This window comes from Doryrhamphus excisus, linkage group LG20 (assembly GCF_037039965.1).
Source record: "Doryrhamphus excisus strain RoL-2023G ecotype Guam linkage group LG20, RoL_Dexc_Guam_v1.1, whole genome shotgun sequence".
NCBI lineage: Eukaryota > Metazoa > Chordata > Actinopteri > Syngnathiformes > Syngnathidae > Doryrhamphus > Doryrhamphus excisus.
In genome coordinates this window covers 9,306,036-9,322,778 of record NC_136376.1, presented here as the reverse complement: position 1 = coordinate 9,322,778, position 16,743 = coordinate 9,306,036, and the positions used below count along the sequence as shown (strand labels likewise).

The 16,743-nt window shown below is 40.8% G+C and overlaps 2 protein-coding genes across 3 annotated transcripts in view; one reads left to right on the top strand and one right to left on the bottom strand.

The window, feature by feature from the left end:
* macrod2 (mono-ADP ribosylhydrolase 2) overlaps window positions 1-16,743 on the top strand; it is a 452,466-nt gene that overhangs the window by 55,766 nt on the left and 379,957 nt on the right. The window lies entirely within an intron of this gene.
* On the bottom strand, window positions 6,343-14,744 carry flrt3 (fibronectin leucine rich transmembrane 3). The gene is made up of 3 exons (XM_058058338.2): window positions 14,477-14,744; window positions 10,162-10,847; window positions 6,343-9,498 (listed from the first exon to the last, which is right to left on the bottom strand). The coding sequence occupies exon 3, from the start codon at window positions 9,454-9,456 to the stop codon at window positions 7,504-7,506; it is 1,953 nt and encodes a 650-aa protein (XP_057914321.2). The 5' UTR covers window positions 9,457-9,498; window positions 10,162-10,847; window positions 14,477-14,744; the 3' UTR covers window positions 6,343-7,503.

The window sequence follows — 16,743 nt, the reverse complement described above, 5'->3', positions numbered from 1 at the left end:
TTTGTGTGTGAATGATTGCGGATGCCCAAACACAGAGAAAAATATGTGGTTTTGAAAGTACTTGTGGACACTGGATATGTAATGATGATATGTTTATTTTCTTGTTAATGATTTCTATTTAACGGACTTGGCAGACTGTGTTGTATTGTGTTGTATCCTGCATTTATCACTAGCAGTACTCTGACTGGAAGGGACACCATCGGTACAGTCTTACAGCTGCAAAAAAAAAAAAAAAAAAAACAGTGAAGAGGCAGATGTGCTTCTGATTAGGCTTTGAGCATCTCAAAATAATGAGCTACAGATGGAGCCACCATGCTTTGCAAATCCTACACTGGCGTTTAAAGATATTTCACCTAAATGTGAGAAGAGAAGGAATCATCGCTGTCTGCTTGACATGCCGATCTACTCGCTGAGAGGTGAGCATGGAAACAAATATTCCTCTGCATCAGACTTGGAAGCGGAATGAGACTGAGGGTCGATTAAGTTCTGAGGGGGGATGAGGTGGTGATCTCATAAAGGACATCAGGAGATGTATGGCCTCTTACAGGATCATTTAAAGCACTTAATGGGGGACAGGAATTAATGGCTTCCATAGAGTACAGTCAATTATATGGATATTTTCATAACATATTGTGTACACTTCATAGTGTAATGAGATACCCATCAACCCCCTTGCTTTTGTTTTTGATGGTCCTTTTAAATGAGAGCAGTGAGTGCTGCATTTCATAGTAGGTTTGTCTTGTCTGCCATTTTTAGGGAGGAATGGTCTTTGTTTTGACAGCGCTTGTTAATTTGTATTAATGTCAAATAATTTAGATTTGCAATGAATGGATGTGGAGGCTTTGTGCTCTCAGGCATAAAATTGGATTCATTATGATGACTGAGGTTGTGCTTAGGTTTTTTTGGCCCTGTAGTTTCAGGTCAACGGGTAAAGTGATGGAGAGGTTCCTGGCTTTAGGGAGGGGGCGAAGAGGGGAGGGGGGGTACAACTCCTCAGCTCAGGCACACATCACTCTCTGGCATCCCGTTCAATGGCCACTCTGTTCTTTTACAGCTGGATCTTGTGACCGAGAGTGACAAAGTCCAATTTCAATCTTGAGAGGACGTGTGATGGAGGGAGGGCATGCTGCGCTTCAGGCCTCCTGGTCCATTTGTCTTGATTATGTGTGTGAACAATGTGCACCTATTCGTGTGACAGCACATGATCATCAATACTGTGATGAGAATCACTCACACGGGGAGACAATTGTGGAGTTTACCTATTTACAACATTTGTGATTGCCTTGGTATCAATATATCGATACTCATGTGGTATCGAGTGAGTGTGTCACTTCCATATATTTTAGGGTAGGTTACGGCATACCGGCTTTTGTGCTTCAACGCACGCTTTGGTAACATAAAATTGAACGGATCCATTCATGTCACATGACCACTGACCAGAAAAGTCCTGATACCATGCTGCCGTTGACTAGCACACATGTTAAGATTAAGATATGCCTTTATTCATCCCTCAGTGGGGAAATTTGTATGTTAATGTGTTCATAGAGCAGTGATTTTTAACCACTGTGCCGCGGCACACTAGTATACCTTGAGAAACCGTCAGGTGTGCCGTGAGGAATTATCCAATATCACTTTTTATAGTTAACATTGATTAATCATCATTTGCAAATATTATGTCAATAGCCATGAATATATGGACCCAAATATTCCAATTGCATTTGGTATATTTGCTCAAACGGGAAGAATTGAACAGGGATGGAATATTCCTTTCCCCAATCCAATTCAGGTATCTTGTACCCGCTCAAACGGAAAGTTGTCAGGGTGCGTTCTTCTTTGTGGTGTTTTTCTTCTTCTGTTGTTTATTGGCGGTTGGCAAGCAGCTTTCGTGTGCATTACCGCCATCTGTGGAACAGAATCTAAACGCTTCTATACTTTATTCACAAGTCCAGTTTTATTAAAAAAGAAAATATATATCTATATAAAACATGCCCCGAGTTTAATTATAAAATATTAGCAAGATTGAATTTGATCTTTTCCTGTTTAAATTGATCCCGGGTGCGTTCTTTCAGCGCATGCGCAGATATGACGTAACACGCAGATCCAGACGTTCTTCAGTTTTAAAAATGGAGGCGAGCAATCGGCACTGGACTAAGCAAAGTTTGTTTTTGATTCTAACTAAATTTCAAGACTGGACAGACGAAAAACTGGCAATACGGAGTTATTCCAACAAGCGAAAGACAAAATTCTGGGATGTCGGTATCACGTGATGTTGATGTTTACGTTTTACCGCACATGACCCATTGACTATTCTGGTTGAATTTCATGGTGCATGTAGACAAGAGATTGGAATATTCCTTTCCATGGATACCATTGTGTCCTGAAAGGTCATTCGGAAAAAGAAAAACTGGTCATGTAAAAACGTGGCGACTGTGGAGTGTCTGTGGTGTAAAGACTGGCAGAGCAATGTAATATTGGTCCGTGTGGCAACACCTACCTTGTTCCTCTGATAGACTTTTTGACGCACGTGTGAGGTCGTGGTGACATTTTGTAACATTTTTGGTTAGTGGTGTGCCACAAGAAAAAAACGTGCCGTGGCTCAAAAAAGGTTGAAAAACACTGTCGTAGAGAACTACTTGTGATGATGCACAAAGCACATATTAGTCTACTTTTTACACTGTGCAACCTCACTCACTCACTCACCTTCCACCGTTATCCCCACGAGGGTAGCGAGGGGCGCTGGAGTCCATCCCAGCTGTCTTTGCGCGAGAGGCGGGGTCACTGCGCAACCTTCTTTTTGTAAATATATATAAATAGGTTGAAGTTGATCAAAATATGTACACTTTTATCACTCCCATCCATTTTCTATACAGCTTATCCTAACTAGGGTCACAGGGTTATGCTGGAGCCTATCCCAGCTGACTTCCGGCAAAATCCCCAAAAAGTAATTGATATTGGTATCATGAACAAAATAGCAAAAATGTAATTCAGACAATAATTTGCTATTGCCCATCATTACTATTTAATTATTGGCGATAAGCACCACCTCATATTTAAACCTCTCACTTGCCACTTTCTTTTGTAAGATATTCCGTGAAATGATGGCTGCACAATCACTCTTGTGACATTTGAAATCAGTTGTTTACCTGCAGACTGCGGCAACGTGCACATAATATAACAAAGAAAACAGCTTTTGGGCATCTATTTTGAAGCCGTAATATTACAGATTCATTTGTTTGTGGTAAGAAATATGGACCACCAATCATCTTCTGCATTTTTGCATGTAATAAAAAAAAGTATTACTCTTTTGTGTAGCTTTGCCTGACATCACTGTTTTTGTATTTCCTCAGCTGACTGATGATACCTTGTGGATGCTGATATGCATCTCTCATTTATCTCCCGTGCTCCTTGAACTGATTGTGCACTGATACCTCTAATCAGTAACAGGCTCATGTGGCCTGTATTCATATACTAGAGGTGCTAATGGAGAAGAACCAGTGCTGCTGGTCATGAAGAGGTCATGCAATGGTGCTTTGATACGAGCATCTATTGGAATGCAAATGTGACCGTCTGCCTGACCAGCTCCTTCTAAAATGCATAGTAGCACCCTGAAGCAGACAGGGCAGCTGCCCCCGTTATCGCTGATCATTTGCTCCATAAAGAAAACTGATGTCTCTTCAATGTGTGTCACACAGGAGAAAAATGCATGTGGCGTCTTGTTGTTTCAAGCCTTGTCTGACCTCAGATGCTAAGCATGAGAGCGATTAAGGAATTGAAAAAAGTGACAAAGGGGTGAAGGGTCTGCAGTGATAAGTGAGGTCACGCAGGGTCGTCGTCAGTCTGGTTCATCAATTTAGTTTCATACTCACCTCACCGAAATTGCACAAAGCCGCTCTGTCTAATGTGTTGTTTTCAGTGAAAGTAGCAACAATGAAGCGTCCCTTTCACCATTTGGCTTATGTGTCATTTGTCACTAAGTTAGAAGAATATGTCGTTGTTCGTGCATTGGGGTCGGCATACTTCAGTGCCCCATTAATAACAAAGAAATGACGAAAAACTATTCAAACTAGTATAAATCGTTAGAATTGATCAATATTGCCTTTGGGGTACATTTTAAGGGTAATTACTTGAGACATCATGTTAACATTTGTATATTTCACCGTTATAGAATACTTATTTATTACTTGATTATTTCATTAAAGATGATTTATTCATGTATTTATTTATTTCACAAGTCCTCAAATAATGGAAAGCTCTAACCTGACTTAAAATCTGAATTTTAATATTTATGAGACAGGAATTTAGCATTACTTTTAAGAAAAATACAGTGATTTTTACTTAATCTATGACAATATATTGCAATGTAGTAATTTAATTACTACTACTACATTACCTTGCATTGCTCCTCACTCTGTTTGTATGCTTCCAGCGAGACAAAGAGACTGGATAACTGGCAAAAGGCTCACTCCGTTCACACCAAGGTGTTTAAACTAGTGGGCAGAGTGAACACTCTACCTACCTGTTTTGAGGCGGGACACCGGGAAAACAGACAGGCATGGCAATATATTACGCCTGGCAATTTAATCAAGTTAATTTTGATTTGTGTGGTAAATTTATTTACGTATTATTGTCCCATGTTTTTTTTTTCTAATTGAGAAATCTTCTCACGAGATCTTGTGAGACAAGATATTGTTGCATCCGTAGTATTTACTGTGGATTGTGGGGTCCCAATAGAACCAGCTTAACTACACTTGAGCATGTTTTTGCAACTTGTCTGCACACTGAGGACTATTTACTGTATTTACTAGCAAGTGTAAATATGGAGTTTTTGTGCTTAGTACTGATTCTACTGGGCTGTCAACATGGAAATGTTTCAGGTAAAAACGGCTTCCAGAGTGGGAAAATGTGAAAACACCGTTTTGCCTTTTGTATGTCGTGTAGACAGTCATTCTCTACTTTCTGAAAATGATATTATCACCCTGTGACCAGAAGTGACAAGCCAACACACCAACATAATCGCTGCATATTTTGACTGGCATGACTCACCCCAGTTGACATTCTCCTGCTATTTTGTTGTTTTATTCTCCAACATGACTCGCAGGAAATCCACTCTGTGATCAGTCTAAACAAGCTGAAGACGATGCTTATGTTCATGTGTTCTTTCTCCTTCTATAGTTTGGTGTGTCACGTGGTTCCTTCTGCATGTCTGTTTACAGCGATACGTGTGGATGGGCCTTTTTTTTCATTTACATTGTTTTCCCCCAGTGATCTGTTCCCATCTGGATGCGACTATTTATTAATCCGACGCAATGTAGCTGCAATTTTTTTTTCCAACATTCAAAAATAAATACATTCCAGGAATGTTTCCGTGTGGAAAGTAGAGGAATCCCTTGTTTATTCCAGTTAATTAGTTCTACACCCAACCGTGAAATTCTGTGAAGTAGGATTCTTTATTTGTAAATGAAATATTTGCATAGTTAGAACATAGATAACCTGTTTACGACCTTTTAAATGTGGGTTTTAACATAATTAGAGCCCTCTATACATGAAATAACACCCCTATAACCACCATTATACTCATATTATCCAATATAGTCGAAATGATGAGGTAATAAGACATTGATATGTTCTCTAGACAAGCAAGGTGGCAGGTGGACAGGAAGTGATGTCAGTGTTCAGAGTTGAATTTTAGCTTGGCATGTGTTACGGCTACAACAGTAGCCCAGATTTTTATGATTTTTTTAATTGCTCAAGTCTGGTGCTTCGGTGTATCACAGAACATTACAGTAACATTACTGACACCCAAACTTTACTATTTTAGTTCGTTTAGCTATTTTTAGGCTTGGAAATGGTTAATTTAGGCAAAAAAAAAATTTACAGTGTGCTTAAATATGCAAGTTTTGTACTAATAATAAGCCATATTCAACCACAAAATAGTATGATTTATTAATATATTACTGAAAAATCACAAAACTCGAACAAGTTACTCCATTTAGAAGAGAGAAAAGTTGTTAAAATATTTGTTTATGCAACACAATTTCATGTGTGTTAGAGCCTCATAAATATTAACACTGGAGGCAAGATGAGCAGAACTCAAGATGAAAATGACGACTTATTTAATATTTTTTGTTAGCCTCTGTAGTTGATTTTAACATCAAACGTGGGTGTTTTGTTGTTGAAGAAATACAGTCAGGGAAACTGACTGCAGAGTTTGTACAGTAGATAATGAAATGTTTTTCATATTTATCAATTACTGTCTATTCAAGTAAAGTTGATTTAAAATACCATACATATTTCATCACAAATTATCATTCGGGTGGAGTGTAGATCAAAAAGGATGCAATGTTGTTTTTGTATTTTTTTTATTTTGTAATATGACCAATACTTTTCATATTCAAGTGTGTATGAAAAAAGTCACTGGTTCCTTAAAAAGCTAAATACAATAAGCATTGGATCAAGGCACATACAAGACTGGCCAAAGGGCATACAATGCACTTTGGTTTTCATACTTGAACAGGTAATTTCAAATTGTGGTAACAAAAACATGTTCACTTTGAAAATAATATAAAATAGTAGTTCTATTACGGGATCGCTGACACTGTGATCTTGCTTAGTGTATATTTGGCCTCTTGACTTTAATGACGTAGGGTACACGGTACTAAAGAATGCCGCCATTGTCATTTGGCCATTGTTGACTTGTACAAATAGAGACGGTGGGGTGGGGGGGTCCTGTGTCAGCCTGTCCTGTCCTCTTGTTTTGAGGAGCGAAGAGTCCCTTTAAAGTCGATGTGCTTTATCTGCCCTGTGCTGTGGCCTACAATCCTATCCGAAAAAGACGCCACTCGTGTCCTGCTGGGGGGTTGCTCTGCTGTGTTACCCACTTGCAACAAAATACACACTTAAAGTAGAGAAGTAAAGCATGGCACCTCATCTGTAGTGATTTGTATCACATACAAATTAGAAGTATATTCTTGGTCAGTAGTAAATGAGACTGCTGTTTGTTCTCAAGACGGCAACATGCCTGATTTGTGAATTTTATTGATCTGTACTATACTCTTAGTTTTTAAGTTATGCCATTTTTTTGCCTTTTGTTTTTCAGACAGCCACAACGTGAAAATAATGACCTGTGCTTTATACTTACAAGGTTTTCTAAAGTCTGATTGTTCAACACAGCAATGAAAACCCACTTTCACAGTTGACAAGTCATCATATCTCAGTAGAACATAGTTTCTTTTTAGTTGGTCGATCATTTTTAAGCAAAGGAAATACAGTACAAATTACTACAAATCCCTAAAATATAATCGCAGTACTATACCCACTGATGGTTCAGTGATGTCCTGCAGATGGAACGTTCTCAGTCTTCATAAAATGTCCTTAAATATAAATTATATGGCAAATGTACAGAACCTTGCTTTTTTTAGACTTATGATCCAGTGTTTTGTAAAAGTCTTGCCAAAATGTCTCTGTCGAAGAGCGCACACTCGTCACCAATGTCCATGTGCAATATCATGAATGGGAATAGTCTGAATCTGGTATTCCACTGTCTCTGTAGCTCCTGTTGTTAATACTGTTCTCGCTGTGTGGGCTCTTGTATAAACTGAGGCCATTCGGTGGAAAGATTGTGTGTATCACAAATTCCTCCTTGGACACAGGCAGGTGATTTATAGGAATCATTTGAAAAGAAGTCTCTCTTATTTCGAGAATTGAGTTGTCCTTCTTTGTGCCAGCTTCGGCATAGTCATCCTTTCTCCGGCGGCCTTTGTTGTAGGTGCAGTTTCTGGAAAAAATTGACCCATTTCTGTGGACGTACCAGCACACCAATGCCAACATGATTATTGCCAAAAGTGCGACGGCTCCTCCAATGATGGCAGCTAAAGGCAGACTGGAATTTTTGTAAGGTTCTTTCTCCTGCTCTCTGTTTAAAGTTGTGGTCGGTTTGTATGATTTATGAGTGCCGGTCTCGGTCTCTATGCAAACGGGGGTCTCGTCGGATAGGTAGATGTTGCTGGTCTCCATGGGAACCATACATATCCTGTAGGAAGACTCTGGCTCCAGTGCTGTGAGGAGGTACTCCGTTCTCTCCCCTTGCACAATTGTCTCTGTGATGGAGCCAAATGCGGGGCTGTGTCCCAGCTTGAGCCAGCTGAGCCGTAGAGCAGTCATGGGCTGTGATACCCTCCATGATATGTGAATTGTATCTGCGCTACTTGACTTCACACTGATTTTGATGATCTTCCTGCCGATTGACGTGGTAGTGCCGTGGTAATTTTTGCCCATGTTTGGTCCCTTTACTGCAGGTCTTTTAGTCACAAATGACGGCCACTGGGGCTGTGAGGGGCGCAAAGTGTTCGAGACTGTGCTTGTCTCATATGTAGGCATAAGTTCTGAATCTGTGCAGTCAAACATGTCTGTACTTAGGTCTTTCAGTGCCATGCCTTTGACCTTATCAGGGCCTTGGCACATGAAGCCTCGTACATTCACTTTTGAGGGTAACGACCGGAGCCAGTCACGTACCCATTTCATCCTGCACGTGCATTGCCAGGGGTTGTTGCGTAGCAAAAGCTGCGTGAGATTGTCTAAATCTTCAAATACACCTTGAGGGAGGCTACTCAGGTTGTTACCAGAAAGGTCCAAGCGGTATAGTTGCCGAAGAAAGGCAAACGCTCCAGGTGGTACCCTATTAATGTGATTATCTTGAAGCTGCAGCTTCTCCAAACTCGTTCCTGGCAGGTTAGCTGGTGGTGATGTCAGGGAGTTCCTCACAAGCGAGAGCTCAGTCAAGTTAATCAAGTTGATGAAAGCCATCTCCCCAATCCCGCGGTTATTGAGTAGGTTACCGTCCAAGATTAGCCGTTTCAGGTTGATGAGATCTTGCAGCGACTGTTCTGAGATTGATGAGATGCGGTTGTCTTCAAAGCGCAACTCCTCAATGCTCATGGGTAGACCCGAAGGGATGGTGCTTAAGTGGTTTCTAGAGAGGAAAAGCAATCTAAGGTGATTACTGTCCCTGAACGCCCCCTCCTCTATGCTGACCGCTGATACTGAATTATCGTCCAGGTGCAGTTCCTCAATGTAGGGTATCTGGGCTAAAGAGTCATGTGTAATCATACGGATGTTGTTCTCCTGGAGATGAAGCTCTTTCAGCCCAAGCGGAAGATTAGTAGGGAACTCGTCTAGATTGTTGCAGTAAAGGTAGATCTTCTCTACATTTGTGAGCCTGCGTAGCTCTGTGGGAATTCCTGAGCTCTTTATGCGATTGTTTTGCAGGAAGAGCACTGTTGCATCCAGGGGTAAACCAGTAGGAATGGAAGTCAGGCCACGGTCATTACAGTAGATGAAGGTCTCATCACAGCGGCAGGCAGAGGGACATGAGGCAGAGGTCACCAGTGGGTTAGCAAGACCCAGCAGCAGTCCAACCCTGATGAGGGAGAGGATAAAGGCCTTGCATTGACGCACCATCTTGAAGCTGTGTTGCTCTGCAGTCTAATCACTCAAGAGCCCCTGGGGAGAAGACACAGGAATACATTTAATGCACAAGGCTTTTAAAAGGTCAGGAAAAAAAAATCCCTGTTCTTCTATTTACTTGGTGAAATCACACCTGTTATTTTTGAATATATTTGAAAGGGTCAGTTTGAACTCTTCCTCTAGAAAATGACTGTGAATGGTACTTGGTTAGTATTGTGCCTGATTTATGATAATACACACAAGTAGGTATAAAACCAACCTGCATTAGTGAGTGCTTGTTTCATGCTTTCTATGAATTGCATCTCTGTTCCTTAAAGGCTAGAATTTTCTGCAAACCAGACGTGTGAAATTTAATAGCGTTCCCCCGTTTGTCTTACACGCTTCGGTACCTCAAGGCTGCCTTTCATTGGTACATACCAAATCGGAAAACAAAGTAGTGCTTTGTTGAGTTACTGTTCCAGTTCTGACGTACAATTAAAGTTATGTCGGTGTATATAAAATAGAAAAAAAAGTAGTAAAATATATCTAACGGACATTTTACATGGGTCAGACAATGCACAGAATTATAATGTAATTCCTTCCACCGATGGCAATCACTTTTAGATATATAACTATATTGCTTTGTTATACGATCTGATTCAAACTACACACTTGTGTCATTATGAATTGCTGTTCTGTCAGTGAGACATTTTTGCATACCTGATTTATACAAGGTGGTAAATCCTTTCCGCTCGCCAAAAATCCAATCAAGAAGTTCTTCTGTTATTATCCTTTCTGAAAAGAAAAGTTTGTCTGAGGGCTTCCCTGTGATATCCTGACTGGACGGTGTTTGGAGAGCTGATCCTTGTTTGGACGATGACCTCCTCTGTGTTGTCAGAGGCTCATGCTTCCGCTGCCTTTACCATGACAGATAAGCTTGTTGAATAAGCATCCCCTCTCAGTGACAAAGCCTGTGCTGTGCGATAATATTAAAAATCCTAATGGGTGTTGAATTTGTCAAACTCAGTAGCCATAACCGTAGATTAGAATTTTTTTTTTTTCAGTGTTATGACAATCTTGTGAGCTATTGGATAGGCTCCTTTCTGCAATCAGCCCCGGCATTCATGATGAGTTGACGCAAAGCTGGTCTGAGCCATGCCAGTCCCCTTTGCTGCAGGCGCAATCAAGGCCTGTTCGCTTATGTACTCCAGCTCGCAAAGGTAACCGGAATCCTCTTCTCCGCTGTCAAGCGTGAATATATATATTAATCCTAGGCTCCCAGCCTCGGTCCCGGATGTGGATGAATGTAGACGAAGGTGAAAGGTGCTTGTCGTTTCAGGTCGAGCCTCCCTCATGCATCTGGAACTTGATTCATGCTGTGCCCTTTTCACACCTGAGTTGGTGCTCTAAAAAAGAAGAGAAAAAAAGAAAAGCAATTAGTACACATATACTTTCAACAATAAACAATGCATTTTTAGGTAAACCTTTTTGTTCTACGATTTTATATTCCTTTATGCATCACTTTGTGTATTTGAATCAGTTTTTGTGCAAAAAAATAAATACAGTAAAAGTAATTATGTTCATTAAAAAACCTAATTAAACAATAATATGTGATATCTTTGGTTGTGATTGTATCATTTGACAGCTTTTTTACATCATGACCTCACATTGTCCAAGGTTGGAGCCCATATCCTTCTGAGTCCAGCCCCCTGCTTAATTATTTTGACCTTTTCATATTTTACTCCACACTAACATGAATGAAAATAGTCCGAATAAAATAATCAGCCTTAACTAGATCCACCAGATCGGATAAAAGGACACACATTGTTAACACCCCATTTGAATTTCGTGTGAGGAGGAGCAAGGCTGTTGCATCCATCCATGTCATCCCCTGCTGATCCCTTGCCCCCCCCCCCACCTCATCCCGTCTTCACAAACTATGAATACTGCTTCTGTTTGTAAAAATAGAATTTCCTTTGCCTAAGAAAATATTGTGTTTTCCTTAGGAACACAATAGCTTAGCATCCTTATATGCATAGACCTGCTGGCAGCCACTCTGTGCTGTAAAAACACACAAAGGTAAATCAGCAACCAGGGCCCCAGCCGTTTAGCAGTTGGTTGCTTGAAATAAGACAGCATTAGGGAATTGGGATGCTTGTAACTGAATAGCAATTGATAAAATGCTGTCGTCGTTTTTTTCCATTACACGAGTCCTCTCGGCAGTTATCAATTACAGACTACCACTACAAACTTCTGTGACAAGCTGGCCTAACGGGGGAGGATAAATTAAAATCCTGGAACATGAGCTTTAGAGAGAGGGATATGTGCTGTCTGTGAGATTTTACTTTTAATGTGGCACTTTCAGCTATTTCAGCTCCAAATTGTTGGCTTCTAATCATATTTGAAATTTCTCTGAATGTTCTTTTTTTCTGTTGAGTCATTTGAAATTAGAGGAAAAAAAGTAATATTTCAGTATTGCACTCTAATGAGAGAAGGCCTATCTGCTCTCAGAATAATATGCTTTTAGGTCTGTTTAAGAGGATTATCCACATAAAAGCAGCCTTGTATATCTCTCGTGTGCACTAAAACTCTTGTTACCTGCTGTTGAGATGTATCTTACCAAATTCTGAACAAGGATGAATGTAGTAGTAGTATATAATGTAGATATACTTATATATCTGTATTGCTGGGTGTACTATGGTTCACTTTTTTTCCACACTCATCATGTCTCAGAAAAGTGGGATAAAACCTGTTGTTCACTAAAGTCAAGCATGACGAGCGCCAGATGTAGAAACACTTCATACACACAACATAATGAATATTCAGTTTTAAACGTTGCATATTAAATGCATTTTCCGCACAGGGTATATTTTTTTTTAGAGAGATGGAGTTAAACATCTCAAGTGACGTCTTTCTGCAGTTTGCCAGCCAGACAGGATGTTTCTCCAGCAGGCCCAAGTGTCTTCTGCTTCATTTCGTCTTGAACTGGCAAAGTTAAACTGAGCATTCTGCTAAACTTGTGTGTGCTCACCCAGTTACTTTTCACTCGAGAACACTAGAGTTGCTCACACAAAGCTGATAGCTAGTGTGAGCTGAAAATGCACAAATGCACATTAGTCGGCAATAATAGCTGCCCTAGACTTACTTAGTGCCCCCTGGATATACTTTACATCGCACAAGAGAGGCACTGAAAAAAAATTGTGCTTTTATGGAGAGAAAGGGCCATAGAAGGTGTAATGGCTGACAGCTAAATTATTCATGAATCTTGAAATAAATTTTGCACCACTGTGTATATCCATTGGGAAATATGTGCCGTTTGTATATATCATTGATTAGTCTTTTTAAAACTATACAAACCCAGTTTTGGGATTGAATGTGCATTACTAGTTTTATCTGCAATTTCCGAAAAAAATACACATCATAATAATAATTTCTGTTTCTGTCAAGACGTGCTGACCAGATGATAATTCTTGTGGCCCATTAAGCCTCGAGAGGCCTGGGACAGGCAGTGGTCTCTCTTTTGTTGCAAGCTGAAAGAAGAGCTCTGTAGCAGCTGCAATGATTTTTCCCCACATGGGGGTGGTAGCCACCACAAGATGTGTGTGAAAACATATGCAAGTGCTGTGTGTCTGTCTGTGTGACAAGCAAACACCAAAAGACATGCTAAGCTGCAGAAAGGACCCCCATCTGAGCCCACAGGCCAGCCAGCCACTTTCAATATAAGGATTTGTCAACCTTTCTCCTGGCACCACTACTTTTTCCTGTGCCAGATAGCTTCAAAAGGTTATCTTGCTGTTTTTTTTATGGACTTTTAAGTGTGCAACTTCATTGTTCTCACTCGTTGTTCATGTTTAAACAACATGCAGTAGTTGAGTGTAAGAATTAGAACAAATGTTTAGCTGTCTGTTTGTAAAAGTAGGTTTTATTGCTGCCTTTTCCCAGATACATCCATGCAGTATGTTATGCAGTGACTGAGAGTCTGCTCATGATGACCTGGTTAGTAGTTAATATAAAATGAAAGCAATTGGCTGGGAACTACAGCCTGAGGCAGTCATCAGTGAAGGCGACTGATCTGTCCTTTTTGTCTATATTGAATACACTATTTATTTTATCTGAACCAAAGGGCTAAATATGATAATAACTGGAAATGAGGTGTGCAGTTTTGACGGCAAATTGTCTGATGGGTGGAATTAGGATGTAGCCTCATTACAGTGTATGTTATTACCCGATGACCCTATTGTATTATGAAGATAAAGGCTGTGTAAAATTGGATTAACAGCTGTCTCAGTGTTTCCAGTAAGACGTTTCCAGTACAGGAATGGGATTGACTCACAATTGCATTGATGCAAAAATGACAAAGCAGCGACTATACGTGGACGCGTTTAAGCAACTGTGCAGAAATATTGATGCATTTATATGACTGTCATGTCTGAAATAGTGCGCGCATTCGTTGTAAGCTGCAAATATGGCAAAGCAAAGTTTTATGGGATATCAGGAACCGAATTGGAGCCGCACATAGAGATGCAGACAGACGCATTTTGCGGAGTTTGTACAGCTGGCTCTTGGTGCGCATCTCTGTTGGATGTGCGCTGCAACTCAACATGCACACCGGGGTGTCTTGACGAATGGTGGCGCCGGCAGGGTCCAAACCACCTTGTCTGTGCCCCCTCTAATCCTATCAAGTTTGTGTATTCGGTGATCAAAGCTCATATGGCCAACGCAAAGATAACGAGTCGTTAGAGGCGCAGCAGAAATTGAACACATTTGCGTGCGTAAAGAGACGGTCTTGGTTTGGTTGCTGGGAGAAAATAGAGTTAAGGGTTTATTTTATTTATTTTTAATCACCTCAATCGCCTCAAGTACCAAATCTTGCAGCCTGCGTTGCAGCAAACCTGTTAAAATCATCTTAAAAAGCGTGGGTTGTGGAGAAAAAAAAAGACTAATTGCACATTTGTGTAAGGATATGTGCAACGTATGACTCCACTTTGAATTCCTTCACCCAGAGAGAAAGAAGACGCACTCCAAAACCACTTACCTCTAAACACAACCAAAAAAAGTAAAGTTACAGGTATCCTCTGAGGGGGGGCACACGGCAGAGCGAAAAAAATAGTAATCCGATCCGAGTTATGTGGATTTTCCAAAACGGCTCCTCTCACTCACTCACAATATTGAATACATCTGTCGCAGTACTATGGTGTTTACTGGTGCCTCTCTCTCTCTCTCTCACACACACACACATTCGCAGTGCAAGTTGTGAAAGGACATCCGTGCACGGATTGATCCCAATAACAAATGTGGACTAGTGTTTGCCTCAAGCCTTGCTCCAGTAGAGCGCTGATGTCATCTGGAGGCGGGGCTTCTCTCTCTCTCTCTCACTCACTGCGTGTCTCTCTCTCTCTCTCTCTCTCCAACACCCTCTTCTTCAGCTACTACTGGGAAATATACATATAGGAGCCTTGCAGTACTGGGTGGCTGCACTAGGAGGAGTGGAGGAAAGGGGGAAAAATCAAATATACTTGGTAGATATGTGCACTGGAGAGGAGTTGGTATGGACTGGCTGGAGAGACATGTTCTTGGGCTGAAAAAAAGGGGTGGAGTGGGTGAAAAACAGAACTTTGTGTGTGCATTGCATTCATTTTGACAGTGATTATTTGTTTTATGCGCTCTAGTGAAAGTACCGTGCATGTGGATTATTTTGATTTCTATGTGCCGGAATGTATAGACCAGGTCCTCAATAGGTGGCCCATGGGCCACATTCAGCACCTCAGAGCTTTTAATTATTCCCCCCAAATGTCATCCAAATAATGTGAATCATTCAGTCGAACAAGGGACATGCTCGTTCATGTAGTACTTCCTAGGCTCCGCAGGGGGCATTGGTGAGTCATGCTATGTGTGTATATGAATATATACGCACAAATCGCACTACCGCGTGTGTCTTTGGGAATAATCCCATCAAGAATCATGTCTACAATGGAGTTAAAGGTAACCTTACATGTTATTTTAACAGTGCATTCAACAGTGCATTTATATGCATTTTGAATGGTGTTATGGACGTTGAATCTGAGTGTCGAATTTGGGAGAAAACTTTATTTTTCTTGCAAACATTAACTTGCAGTCTTCGCTACGTGAGACCTGAAAGCGCCGTCTCGCAACCACAACAGGAAGAGGAAAAACCCCCGTCCCTTGCGCCCACCCCTCCGGGTGGCAACCCCTCCTCTATTGATCTTTCCGGGGTGAATTATGTCCCGGTAACCTACCACTACAACGTAAACATTTGCTGTTTGAGAGTCAACTGCTGATGATATCATAGATGGGCGACTTCCGGTCCAATTTGATTATGTAGGCCGGTGCACAGTACGATTACATGCATCTGTGCAATCTAACCAACACATGTCATAATATAAATAAAATACAAACACTTAGAAATAATGCAAAAGTGAAATCACCAATCACCAATAACCAACACATGTCCTAATATAAATAAAATACAAAGACTCAAAATAATCCAAAAGTTAAATCCCATGCTTGCTCACTCGAAACATTAGTGTGAAAGGAGTATCATTCAATTAATGTGGTCACTGCTCTCAGCGGCTACTTGCACAAATAACCATAACAGGCCAAAATAAGACTGCAAATAGTGTACAGAGTTGGGGAAATTGCAGTACAATAAAACAGATGGGACAAACAAACTGTGGAGTGTAAGGAGGCCAGTGGAGGCTGGGGAGGGAAGAGAATCATGTCCAGCATATCACGTATGGACTAGTTTGGGTACATCCCGAGTTCTGATATACCCGAACTCTACTGCCTTTACAGTGTTTGACCCTATTTGGGATGTTTAAATGAAGCCAAACTGTGTGTTTGTGCTTGCCAAGGCCCAAAGCGGAGATAATTCACCCTTTTTGTCAAAGGGTTTGAGCACTGACACTCTTTCCTGCCAGGTGTCATCTCCGGTGTCTGCACACCCCAGGCCTCCTGAACGTGGCGGCACCATACCCCACAATGCAGCTGCTCTTGTTCAACTGTTGACATCATATTAACAATCAGATGTGTAATGGGGGGGGGGGGGGCTGCTTGTGTAAATGTCATTCATGACTCTGAAAACTACATTTAGCAATTGGACCATGTGCTTAAAACACAATATCTACTAACTTTTTTCATGTTTTGTCAATTTCTTTATCAGCACATTGATAAACAAAACCTTGTGCATACTATTCATTTTGAGTCATTATGTTGTAATGAATTGTGTATTGTGCAATAGAACCGCCACATGTCGCTGTCATTTGCTTAATGAGCTTAATTATG